This window comes from Gorilla gorilla, chromosome 6, assembly GCF_029281585.2.
Source record: "Gorilla gorilla gorilla isolate KB3781 chromosome 6, NHGRI_mGorGor1-v2.1_pri, whole genome shotgun sequence".
NCBI lineage: Eukaryota > Metazoa > Chordata > Mammalia > Primates > Hominidae > Gorilla > Gorilla gorilla.
The window spans coordinates 32539582-32553463 of NC_073230.2; the positions used below are offsets into that span (position 1 = coordinate 32539582).

The 13882-nt window shown below is 42.2% G+C and overlaps 1 protein-coding gene across 1 annotated transcript; it reads right to left on the bottom strand.

The window, feature by feature from the left end:
- Positions 1–1090: 1090 nt before the first annotated feature.
- On the bottom strand, positions 1091–7980 carry CYCS (cytochrome c, somatic). Its single transcript, XM_019031021.4, has 3 exons — positions 7558–7980; positions 6308–6484; positions 1091–6202 (listed from the first exon to the last, which is right to left on the bottom strand). Exons 2-3 carry the CDS (start codon positions 6474–6476, stop codon positions 6054–6056), a joined length of 318 nt encoding a protein of 105 aa, XP_018886566.1. The 5' UTR covers positions 6477–6484; positions 7558–7980; the 3' UTR covers positions 1091–6053.
- Between the last annotated feature and the right edge of the window lie 5902 nt (positions 7981–13882).

Consider the following 13882-nt stretch of genomic DNA (forward strand, 5'->3'; position numbering starts at 1 on the left):
GAAGGGCTGGTGTCAGTACATGTGGTACTGCTAACAAGGAAGTGTATCTGTGTGACCTTTAGCAGTAACAACCTCTGAGCCTGTCCCCAATGCCTTATGAGGTGCTGAGGATGAATTGAGATATGAATGCACTTTATAACTACAAAGCAATTTAAGTTCAGGGACTAGAATTTGGGCGAAACGTCATGCTGAAGTATGTGGGTTATCAACAGATTATTACAGCTACACATACATAAGGATGTTTATGTCTGTTTCATTCTATGTGAATGTGAAACTAACAAACTGAGGGAAGTGAGAAAATAAGAGCAGTCAAGTGTGTCAGATGTCACACAGATTGAGTCAATTGAGAATAAAAAATATCGACAACTAGGTTATTGCTAACCTTGGAAGTAGTGATTTTTCACTATGTGACTTTCAAGGAATTTGACATAGATATGAACAAATTTTTCTGTGCTTGCCAGTTACAGGCATTCACACATCAGTGAATCTTTTGAGGTGCCTATTCCCATTCTCCACAAATACAACGTTGTGTTAATCAGATTGATAAAGCAAAGCTCTAAACACAGAACTGAGAAACTCTGTAAAATGCCACACTAAATATTTTAGGCTTTGTCACAACCACTAACCTCTAATGTTGTAGTCCAAAGCAGCCCTAAACAATACACTAATGAATGTGACTGTGATCCAATAAAGTTTTTTTTCTTGAGACGGAGTCTTGCTCTGTTGCCCAAGCTGGAGTGCAGTGGTGCGATCTTGGCTCACTGCAACCTCTGCCTCTCAGGTTGAAGCGATTCTCCTGCCTCAGCCTCCGAGTAGCTGGATTTCAGGTGCCCACCGCCCCCCAACCCCTAGGTAATTTTTGTATTTTAGTAGAGACGGGCTTTCACCATGTTGGTCAGGCTGGTCTCAAACTCCTGACCTTGTGATCCATCTGCCCCGGCCTCCCAAAGTGCTCGGATTACAGGCATAAGCCACTGCACCAAGCCCAATAAAGTTTTCTTTACAAAAACAGGCATCTGGTCAGATTGGGTCCACGGGCTGTTTATTGACACACACTAAACACAATTTTCTCCTAATCCTAGACCCAGCATTTTCTGCATTACACTAGCCCAGTGGTCCTTTCTGAAACTACACTGTTCAAGTTACAGACATATTTAAATGTTTAAATTTAAAATGTTAATTTTAACATTTTAACATGTTTAAATGTTCATAGACACATACGACCTGCACTTTTACTCTTTGAGAAATGAATGCAGTAAATTTACTTAGCTTTCTGAGGGAAATGATAGCCTGAAGGCATGACGTTTTCAAATACCACCAACTCCAACTAAGATAACCTGGAACCTATTAAATGGATATCCAACATTTTGTACTAAACTCTAAGGATATGAACACCAGGACAATGGTTATTCTGAGGCACAGAAAATACAGTCAAAGCAGCAGCTCAGTTATGTACCCTGACAGTGCCTAGAAGAGACTTATGTGGGAGACAAAAAGTTTCTGGTCAGGTGTACTTGTGTACTTCATCAGGCATATGCCTTGCATTACATAGCTCTCGCCCCCAACTTGGCAACATCTTATTGGTTTTCAGAATATTCTGATAAGATGACGGATTGCCAAAAGAGCTCATGAATGAATATTTTCCATTCTAAGAAAACTTTTTTTTTTTTTGAGACGGAGTTTCACTATGGTTGCCCAGGCTGGAGTGCGATGGGGTGGTCTTGGCTCACTGCAACCCCCACCTCCCAGGTTCAAGCGATTCTCCTGCCTCAGCCTCTCAAATAGCTGCAATTACAGGTGCCCGCCACCAGGCCCAGCTAGTTTTTATATTTTTGGTAGAGATGGGGTTTCACCATGTTGGCCAGGCTGGTCAAACTCCTGACCTCAGGTGATCTCCCAAAGTGCTGGGATTGCAGGCATGACCTACCGCGCCCAGACCACTTTTTTTTTTTAAATAGATGGAGTTTCCTTTATCTGTTGCCCAGGCTGGAGTGCAGTAGCACAATCACAGCTACACTGCAGCCTCGAACTTCTGGGCACAAGCAGTCCTCCTGCCTCAGAGTGGCTGGGACTACAGGTGTGCACCACGACGCCAAGTTATCTAGTTTACTCTTGCCCAAGTATAAATGATATGAAACAATCTGAGACTAGTCAGTCAACTGTCCTTGGTAAGATCTCCTTCTTGACAGCCATGTGGATTCTATCACACCCTTCATAATTTACAGCAATCTTCAGTGGTTAAAGCAAAACTGTACATCTATAAAGGAATTCGAGAAAAGTGTAGGAAAAGGATGACAAAAGGTAAATCCCTAGCTACCACCAGAATGTTATCTATTTAAAACTGCCAACTTACGAATAGGTAAAACTTATGGTAAAATTATAAAGGTGAGCACAACAGGAACTGGAATCTGTTCTGAAGGGCAATATAATGTACTTCCAAGAATTCTAGATTTTTTTTTTTTTTTTGGAGACAGTTTCACTCGTCACCCCAGGCTTGAGTGCAGTGGCACAATCTTGGCTCACTGCAACCTCCACCTCCCAAGTTCAAGTGATTCTTGTGCCTCAGCCTCCCAAGTAGCTGAGATTACAGGTGCCCACCACCACACCTGGCTAATTTTTGTTTTTTGTAGAGACAGGGTTTCGCCATGTTGACCAGGCTGGTCTCAAACGCCTGACCTCAAGTGATCTGCCTGCCTTGGCCTCCCAAAGTGCTGAGATTACAGGCATGAGCGACCATGCCCGGCTAATTCTAGATTTAATAGAGTACAGAGAAAGTACTTTTGTTACAGACCACTGGTTCTAGTCCTAGACCCAGAATGTCAATACAGTAGCCACTAGCCACTTGTGCCTATGTAAATTTAAAATAAAATACTTTCTAGTCACACTAGCTATATTTCAAGGGCTTAACAGCCACATGTGGTTAGTGGCTACCACACTGGACAGCATAAGTCTACAAAATATCCATCGTCACAGAAAGTTCTGTTAGACAGCACTGTTCTAGACAAAATAAGCATGTAGGTGGCATCTGAATACCCCTTAAATACATCTGGCCCTTGTTTTTGATTCTACCAACCTAGCCACTTACAGCGAAGCACTAGAAATGAAAACATGTGGTTTATAGTGCTAGCTCTTTTTTTCCCCTATTTCCTTATTTCTGAAAGTATATATCCCTGATAGAAATGTCCTTTTAAAAAAATTACAGAATTGGCCAGGCGTGGTGGCTCACGCCTGTAATCCCAGCACTTTGGGAGGCCGAGGCAGGTAGATCGCCTGACGTCGGGCGTTCAAGACCAACATGTCCAGCATGGAGAAACCCTGTCTCTACTAAAAACACAAAATAAGCTGGGCATGGTGGCGCATGCTTGTAATCCCAGCTACTCGAGAGGCTGAGTCAGCAGAATCGCTTGAACCTGGAAGGCGGAGGTTGCGGTGAGCAGAAATCACGCCATTGCACTCCAGCCTGGGCAACAAGAGTGAAATTATCTCAAAAAAATAAAAGTAAAAAAGTTACAGAATCACATTTTAAACCACCAGAAGTACTTGGGTATAACTGACCTAGAACATGGCAGTTACTCATCTGTGCCAACACAGACCTTAATATAGGAGGCATAGAAATGAGAAAAATTGGCCGGACGTGGTGGCTCACAACTGTAATCCTAGAACTGTGGGAGGCCAAGGTGGGTGGATCACGAGGTCAGGAGTCCAAGACCAGTCTGGCCAACATGGTGAAACGCCATCTCCACTAAAAATACAAAAATTAGCCAGGCGTGGTGGCGGGTGCCTGTAATCCCAGCTACTCAGGAGGCTGAGGCAGGAGAATCACTTGCAACTGGAAGGCGGAGGTTGCAGTGAGATTGCACCACTGTACTCAGCCTGGGCGAAAAGGGCGAAACTCCGTCTCAGAAAAAATAAATGAGAAAAATTTTAAACCTGAAAAAAAATTAAACCTAAGTTACCACTGGGCTGATTACTTCTGGGTTAAATAATATTTCTGAATTTGAAAACCAGGCAGGGCCTGGTGGCTCACGCCTGTAATCCCAGAACTTTGGGGAGCCAAGGCAAGTGTACAGATTGCTTGAGCTCAGGAGTTTGAGACCAGCCTGGGACCACATGGCAAAACTCCATCTCTACAAAAAAATTAGCTGGGCATGGTGGCGAACACCTGTAGTCCCAGCTACTTGGGAAGCTGAAGTGAGAGAATCGCTTGAGCCTGGGAAATAGAGGTTGCAGCCAGCCAAGATCGCACCACTGCACTCCAACCTTGGCGACACAGCATGACCATGTCTCAAAAAACAAACTAAATGCCACAACTAGCCAAGATGAAAGGTTGAACACATTTCTGTATCTATCTTAATATGTTTGTTTCCTGTATCATTTCCAGGATGCCAAAAAAAAAAAAAAAAAAAAATCAACTCTCTAGCCTTCACTTCAGGTCTTTCTCATTAGTCCAGAATTGTTCCCTTGTAAGCTAATTGCTACACTGTCCCTGAATACCACTAACTTTATACAGTCACCAAGTCCTCTGCTACAAGGCCTTTCAAAGTCTGAAATCTTTAAAGGATTTCCAGGATGCATTTTTAAATTCCCCACCAGAACTCAGAGTAGGACTTCAAATATGAATTACAGCAAGCTTTCCACATTTCTTCTATAAATAAAAATAAGACTTATATGTTATAAATTGCTTTCAGGCCTTAAACACCTATCTAATCGTCCCTATCACCTTTGAGACCATGGATTCACATCTTCTCAGTCTTCTCACTGTCCCACAAAGATACAGTTCTCAGCTCCACCAGCATAGATTTATTTTCTCATTATTCTTTATGATTTACCTTGTGCTCACCATCTCCACAAAATCTCCAAGGACTACCCTAAATGTGTATGGCACAGACTATGCATGAAATAATTCAGTATGTAATTATACACTGTTACACATCACAAAACTATGACCAGAGGCATTCCTCTGTCCATGTCTGGCATAAATGCTGCAGTTCTCAATCTGGGCAAAGAAACTAAGAGTCAATTAGTGAAGTGTTATTCTAGCTGAGGCAGTCCTAGAAAACCAAGTAAACAATCTAGCACCATGACTGGTTAACACTGCTGCACTGACATTTAGGGCTCCTGCACTTTTTAATCATTAAAATTTGTGCATCAGTCATGAAATCAAGCACAGTCAAAAAATCATGATCTGTGGTTTTCTTTTTAATTATCTTTAGTCTTGTGATCACACATAATTTTAAAATTTGTGTATATCTCCGTTACTTTAATCCTTTTAAGTTGGCAAAAGCACCATTCCCAATCACAAATACAGTTCTACAGTTTTGTTTCTGAATGGCTGTTTAAAGACAATCCTAAATTATAACTTAGTTTGACTTAGATTGTAAAGAATTCAAGAGTGAAGTTTAACTTGCTACTATTTTAAAAGCATGTAACCTTATAGATCTGTAAGATGTGAGAGGTGTTGAATAATCTTTAATATTACACATAAACCACACTAAAATGCCTTTCAATAAGTAAAAGGAACCATTTTAAATACAGGGAATTATAATTAGATTGGCATAGTTAAGGCCAAAACTATAGACATTGCTACCTTATTTATCTTCAACCCTTGCCTTTAAGAGGCAAATGAACATGAACACAAAACACAGGTGAATCTTGCTTGGTTCTAAAACAGTGAAGGAATTTCCCCAGTATTTAAATATATTCACATAACCAGTTATATAAATCTAAATATAAAACCAATCTCCAGTAAGTTTTAAGATGGCACTCACCATCTTTGTGAAAAGTTGAACATTACTAACGAAGTCTAATCATATCTTTAAAAGGGGTAAACAGTGATAGCATTTACTGAATTGGAGTTACTATTAAAATTCAAAAACTGAACATATTCATTTAACCACAAGCCAGTCTTAGTTTTAAATCAGGACTGCCCAACAAAATATTCTGTCAGTCATTCATGATCTGAATTCTGGTGTATGAGATCTATTAAAGGATGGTACACATAAAAAAGTCATGAGACATTTCTGTTTTGTAATAAATAAGGCAGTGGCCAACTATTACTCATTAGTAGCTTTTTTGAGATAAGCTATTAAGTCTGCCCTTTCTTCCTTCTTCTTAATGCCGACAAAGATCATTTTTGTTCCAGGGATGTACTTCTTGGGATTCTCCAAATACTCCATCAGTGTATCCTCTCCCCAGATGATGCCTAAACAAGAAAGAATGCATCGGTTAAGTATTTCACACTCCTGACAGTTTGCCACATGTTATATTCCTGCATTTTGTGTTGTTTTATTTAACAAGTGACTCTTACCTTTGTTCTTATTGGCGGCTGTGTAAGAGTATCCAGGGGCCTGACCTGTCTTCCGCCCGAAGAGACCATGGAGATTTGGCCCAGTCTTGTGCTTGCCTCCCTTTTCAACGGTGTGGCACTGGGAACACTTCATAATAAAAATCTTCTTGCCTTTCTCAACATCACCCATATTTAATTCTAAAAACGAAAGCTTCAACTTAGTAAATTTTTCCTCAGGTAACAAATACAGTGTAAATGAATGACCACTCTAGCCACTTAATTACCAATCCATTGCTAATTTATGTCATTAAATACCAGAATGAATCTTGTTTTGCTTTAATACTCTTTATACCAAATATTCTTTAATACCAAAAACATTTTTTAGGAGTACCTCCTCAAAAACGTATTTTTGTGTGTATACGTGAAGGAACGTTAAAGCCCAAGCAAAGAGGGAACCTAATTCAAACTCCAGTTTCAGAAGAGACAATCATGGTCACGAAGTCACAGATCTGAAGCTCAAGGGCGAACACATTAAGCCAAAATCACCACAACCGCAACTTTTAAGAAGACCTAACCATTTAATCTTACTACAATGTAAAGCCACCTCTCCCTGAGGATAACGCAAAGCACACAAATGTTTACAAAGCGGTCCTGGCTGTTTCTATCTGTCCAGGTCACAGGAGTAGCTTGACACTCGAACTTGTGAATGGGAGCGCAGGGGCAGGCTGCACGGTCCCCCGGGGACATCCCAACTCCCCTACCTGTGATCTCCTGGAGCGACCACGAGGTCACCGGTCCAGGTCGGTTTCAAGGTGACTGATGAAACTCTTTCTAGGATGTCAGAACGACTGACGGAAGAAACATGTGCCCACGAAAAGAAATGGCCCCTTATTAGAAGAGCAACAGCTTTTGCCCTCTGAAGAAGAACGTGAAGCTCTAAGCTTCGGCTTTCCAGGAGGGAAGTCTTGCCTATCATTTCCATAGCCCTTCAGCAACCACTACGGAAGAGGCCGCCTCTTCCTCGGATCTGTATCCAAGCCGCCTCCAGTCCCTGACCGAGACCATACCTGTCCCTAGTTAGGGCTCCGCCGCACCTCAAGCCGTTACTCGCCCAGCTCGGTCTGACCACAGTCCATGGTCCTCACTCCCCGCCCTCCCACCCAGCGCGGGCTCCACTCGGAGGCTCCCCGCTTGGGTTTCGGTCGCTCGCGAGTGCGCGCCTCCCACAGCTCTGCCTCTAACCAGGTGCGGCCTCCGCGACCCGCTCTCACCTCTTTTTAGTCGCTGGCACAACGAAGATTCCCGCTCCCAAGCCGGACGTCCCCACTCTCTAAGTCCAAGGACACGCCGGTCCGCGCTTAAGTACCGGTGAAAGTGCAACCAAACTCGCTCCGCGCTCCCGCGCCTTGACGTGCGGCCGAGCTGGCGGCTACGCAGTAACGTCGCCGCACCTCATTGGCTCTAGTCCCAATGCCTGCGCCAAGGACCTGCGCGCGCATGCTGGCGAGCAGGTTAGGGTGTACGGCGCGCGTGCCCTTCCTCTCGGGGCTTTTCCCGGCCGTTACGACAGGCCTTTGGTCGTACGACAACGAGGTGGTGTCGGGAGAGGTGACATCACTCGCAGGCCTCTGTGCGCTTGCGTGTGCTGGAGGAGCGGGGAGGGTGGGGCGGAGTCGCTTGGTTGGCGCGTTGCCCTGCTAAAGTATCAGTTCTTGGGCGTGGTGATTGAGCTTTGAGCAGGGCGTTTTGCCGGTCCAGGAAAAGACGCCCTAATTTTGGCGCACCTAGAGGTCTCCTAGCTACCATCTTGTCAGCAGGCGACCTTTACCCAGACTCTGTCCTACTACCACGGCTGGCGCCAACAGCATCCTAGAGGGACAGCCTGGAACCAGGAGTTACACGAGTTGGGCACCAGCTCGTGACCTTGTTCTAGTTCCACCTCTACTCTGTTACTTTCAGTCATATTCCAGCTCTCCGCTTGATGGACGCCCCAAGATGAGGAAGGTGCTGCATTTGCGGCAGAGACAGGATTAACCCTCTGACCCCTTACCTGTTGGCGTCTTTTCTGCTAACGCCCTCCTCTCCCTCGCGTTCGTGTGCCTAAAGAACACAGGTTTGCTGGCAACATCTAGGAAGAAACATTTTCAGATGATTAGAGAATTCTTGGAAATCTAGAGGATTTGCATCCCTTCTGACCTAAGTAAAGGTCATGTTCAAGTAAGCTTAATGCAGTTGAGGTCATATTAGAAATAAAGGCGTTAATACCACAGCTTTTAGTTATCATAGTTATCCTTTAAAACTAGATCCCCTTCCTGACATGCTCAGTTCTGTCACTGGTTTTCTTGACTCCTTTACCCCTCAAATTCTGGCCCCAAGTTCTGATTAATTTTTCCTCCTTTCTTGTGTTCTGTTCCCCGCCCACCGCACCCTCCCCGCCCACCGTGAATGGATTGAAGCCATTTTAAATTTATTCTCATGACAGGAAGAATAGAAAACAGGAAGGGTTTTATTTATTTATTTATTTATTTTTTGAGATGGAGTCTCATTCTGTCGTCACCCAGGCTGCAGTGCAGTGGTGTGATCTCAGCTCACTGCAACCTCTGCCTCCTGGGTTCACATGATTCTCCTGCCTCAGCCTCCTGAGTAGCTGGGATTACAGGTGCACACCACCACGCCTGGCTAATTTTTTGTATTTTTAGTAGAGACAGGGTTTCACTATGTTGGCCAGACTGGTCTTGAACTCCTGACCTCGTGATCCACCTGCCTCGGCCTCCCAAAGAGCTGGGATTACAGGTGTGAGCCACCGCGCCTGGCCAGTTGTTTTTTTTTTCTTTTAACTAAGGAAATTGTGGATAAAGAGTTGTTACTGAAAGTAATGGGAAGATGAAGAGACAGAAAGAACAACCACAAAAATGAACAGTTAGCACCTTCCTGTAGTAAAGCAGATACCATAAATTTTGTGTTTTATATGTATTCAAGAGATTCATGTTACCTACAATTTACTGGCGGTACCTAAGAGAATTAGTTGAAGAGAACAGTAACATTTTGCAAACCGCTTTTTTCATATTCATTTCTGTTATATCTACTCCCCCACCTCCATCTTTTTAAAATTATTTATTTTTTTTAATTTTTGAGATGGAGTCTTGCTCTGTTGCCCAGGCTGGAGTGCAGTGGCACAATCTCGGCTCACGGCAACCTCCACCTCCTGGGTGCAAGCAGTTCTCCTGCCTCGCCCTCCCAAGTAGCTGGGATTACAGGCACGCGCCACCACGCCTGGCTAATTTTTTTTTATCTTTAGTAGAGACGGGGTTTCACCATGTTGGCCAGGCTGGTCTCAAACTCCTGACATTGTGATCTGTTCACCGCGGCCTCCCAAATTGCTGGGATTACAGGCGTGAACCACCATGCCTGGCCTCACATAACTTTTATTACAGTATATTGTTATAACTGTTCTACTTCATGATTATTGTTAGTCTCTTACTGTGCCTAATTTATAAATTAAATTACATCATAGTTATGTATGTACTATATAGACAAAACCGCAGTCCAGCCATGTATCAGTTAACAATAAGGATACGTTCTGACAAATGTGATGTTAGGTAATTTTGTCGTTGTGAACATTGTAGAGTGTACTTACACAAACCTGGATGGTATAGCCTTAATATGGTTTGGCTTTGTGTCTCCACACAAATCTCATCTTGAATTCTAATCCCCCACATGTCAAGGTAGGGAGCTGCTGGGAGGTGATTGGATCATGGGCATGGTTTCCTCCATGCTGTTCTTGTGATAGTGAGGGAGTTCTCACTAGATCTGGTTGTTTGATAAATGTCTGGCATTTCCTCTGTGCTCTCTCTCCTGCCACCATGTAAGATGTGCCTGCTTCCCCTTCTGCCATGATTATAAGTTTCCCCAGGCCTCTCCAGCCATGTGGAACTGTAAGTCGATTAAACCTCTTTTCTTTATAAATTACCCAGTTTTGGGTATTTCTTTAAAGCAGTGCGAAAACAGACTAATACAAGCCTACTACACACTTAGGCTATATGGTGTAGTCTACTGCTTCTAGGCTAGAAACCTGTACAGCATGATACTGTACAGAATACTGTAGGCAATTGCAATGCAATGGTTTTTGTGTACCTAAACATAGAAAAGGTACAGGAAAAAGAAAAAAACAACATTGGTCGGGTGCGGTGGCTCATGCTTGTAATCCTAGCACTTTGAGAGGCCAACGTGGGTGGATCACCTGAGGTCAGGAGTTTGAGACCAGCCTGGCCAACATAGTGAAACCCCATCTCTACTGAATATACAAAATTAGCCAGGCATAGTGGCAGGCGCCTGTAATCCCAGCTATTTGGGAGGCTGAGGCAGGAGAATCACTTGAACCCGGCAGGTGGAGGTTGCAGTAAGCCGAGATCACACCATTGCACTCCAGCCTGGGCAACAGGAGTGAAACTCCGTCTCAAAAAACAAAACAAAAAGAAACAGCATTGTATTTGTGATCATCATTTGCCAAAACATTGTTATGTTGTACATTACCATATATGTAGGGTTTGGTACTATCTGCAGTTTCAGGCATCCACTGTGGGTAAGTGGGGACGACTGTATTTTTAAAAACTCTTCTGATTAAAAAAAGTCTAGTAAAATCCCCCACCCTACCCAATCAAAATTGAGACACAAGTAAGAGAAATCTCCAGGTTGGAGATTTTGAGGTAGGGCATAAGAACTGAAAATGGTGTGATAAGCATAAGCTGACTCCAGGGCCATTTTAAGGACTTGTGTTGAAAGAAAGAGCCTCAGGCTGTAATAGCAGTGCAGCAAAATGGAAGTAAAGCTCATACAAAATGGTAATGGGCGAGTTGAGGGGAAAGTTGGCAGAGATCCATGCATAATCCTGGTACACTTAAATCTGAAGAATAAAATACAGTCTTTCCACCAGCAAAGAGAAGAACCAGGTTAGTCTTGTCTGTCTTGGCCTTAGTATCAAGTGGCAGAAAAAAGTATTCCCTAAGAATTCATAACCACAGGTCTGCCTTCATGCAGGCTTAGGGTTTGACTGTACTCTACTCACATAGTCTGAGAAAACTCTATCTGAAAAATGAACAAAGACATTGTGGATGGGCAGTGTATCCCTGTGTCTGGCAGAAGCAAACACAAATCTCCAGAGGAGTATTTCAACCCAGGCCACTGAGGATTCCCACTATCTGTCTGTCGGTCTATCTATCTATCTATCTATCCATCCATCCATCCATCCATCCATCCATCCATCCATTATATCAATTCAGGGCTTACAGAGGTTTGGAATCTGGCAAACCACCCCCTACTTTAGGCCAGCATTTAGGCTGCACCCTGGTAGTGAGGGTGAACTGGCCAAAACCCAGATCTTACAAGGTCTGCAGCCTGACATATTTTCTGGCTGGCCAAGGAAAGCCTCAACTTTTGAACTTGGAATAAGGAGTTCTGTTGCCTCCAGATACCTGGTAAAACCAAATGAAAATTATTTCTGGCAGAAGATAATATCAGCTAGACTTCAAATTATTTCTACAAATAAAATTTTCAAATATTCAGCCAACAATGAAAAATAATTGCATACACAATATGAATGAGAATCAGCAGAAGCAAGAAAAAAGATCATACGGATTCCTGATTTTGGAATTATCGGGCAGTCTGTAATACATTAACATTTATGATGTTCTAGAGAAAAAAGCCAAAGTTGAAAAATTTAAAAGGGAACTAGGAATTATAATGTTTTTAAAAAAGATTTGAAAAAGAATTAATTAGAAATTCTGGAACTGAAAAATAAAATTAAGAGGATGCAATGATAACATTTATGTACCTTTTAAAATTTTTATGAGTACGAAGTAGGTAAATATATATATACTTAAGAGGTACATGAGATATTTTGATACAGGCATACAATGTATAATAATCACATCAGGGTAAACGGTCTATCCATCACCTCAAGCATTTATCCTTTTTTTCTGTTACAAGCAATCCAATTATACTTTTAGTTTGTTTAATGTACAATAAATTATTGTTGAGTGTAGTCACCCTGTTGTATTACTAGACCTTATTCATTCTTCTTCAGTGGCGCCATTTAATGTCTCAGCCCCCCAAGTAGCTGGGACTACGGGAGCAAACCACCACGCCCAGCTAATTTTTGTATTTTTAGTAGAGATGGGGTTTCACTATTTGGTCAGGCTGGTCTCGAACTCCTGACCTCAGGTGGTTCACCCGCATCGGCCTCCCAAAGTGCTGGGATTACAGGTGTGAGCCACCATGCCCAGGGCAAATAATATTTTATAACCCATTGTTTTAAACTGATGACAACATAACATTGATTGCATAAACAAAAATCAAAGAGAAAACTAAGAAAAACTCTGCACTTTAACTTCACTCTCCCCACTTTTAAAACTTTTTCTTGTTTCTATTTATATATTATTATACTGTGTCTTGAAAAGTTGTTGTAGCTATTATTTTTGATACGTTAGGTTAATCTCTAAGTCTTTCTACTCAAGATATGAACAGTTTACACACAATTACAGTATTATAATATTGTGTGTTTTTCTGTGTACTTACTATTAGTAGTGAGTTTTGTACCTTCAGGTGGTTTCTTATTGCTTACGAATGTCCTTTTCTTTCAGACTGAGGAACTCCCTTTAGCATTTCTTGTAGGACAGGTCTGGTGTTGATGAAATCCCTCAGCTTTTGTTTGCCTGGGAAAGTCTTTATTTCTCCCTCACATCTGAAGGATATTTTCACTGGATGTACTATTCTAGGATAAAAGTTTTTTCCCTCAGCACTTTAAATATGTAATGCCACTCCCTCCTGGCCTGTAAACTTCCACTGATAAGTTTGCTGCCAGACTTATTAGAACTCCTTTTTATGTTATTTGTTTCTTTTCTCGTGCTTGCTTTTAGGATTCTTTCTTTATCCTGGATCTTTGGGAGTTTGATTATTAAATGTCTTGGGGTGTCTTCGTTGGGTTAAATCTGCTTGGTGTTTTATAACCTTCTTGTACTTGAATATTGATATCTTTCTCTAGGTTTGGGAAGTTCTCTGTCATTATCTCGTTGAATAAACTTTCTACCCTGATCTCTCTCTCTAGCTCCTCTTTATGGCCAATAACTCTTAGATTTGCCCTTTGAAGCTAGTTTCTAGATCTTATAGGTGTACCTCATTCATTTTTTTTAATTTGTATTTTTGTTTATTGGTTTCTTTAAGTATTTATTCCTAATATTCCATTTTTAAAAAATTTGTTTGTCCTCCAGAATGTCAACAAAACTCCCAGACTTTCAAATATTCTGGAGTCCAAAATTTTCTTTTTTTTTTTCTTTTTTTTTTTTAATTGATCATTCTTGGGTGTTTCTCGCAGAGGGGGATTTGGCAGGGTCATAGGACAATAGTGGAGGGAAGGTCAGCAGATAAACAAGTGAACAAAGGTCTCTGGTTTTCCTAGGCAGAGGACCCTGCGGCCTTCCGCAGTGTTTGTGTCCCTGGGTACTTGAGATTAGGGAGTGGTGATGACTCTTAACGAACATGCTGCCTTCAAGCATCTGTTTAACAAAGCACATCTTGCACCGCCCTTAATCCATTTAACCC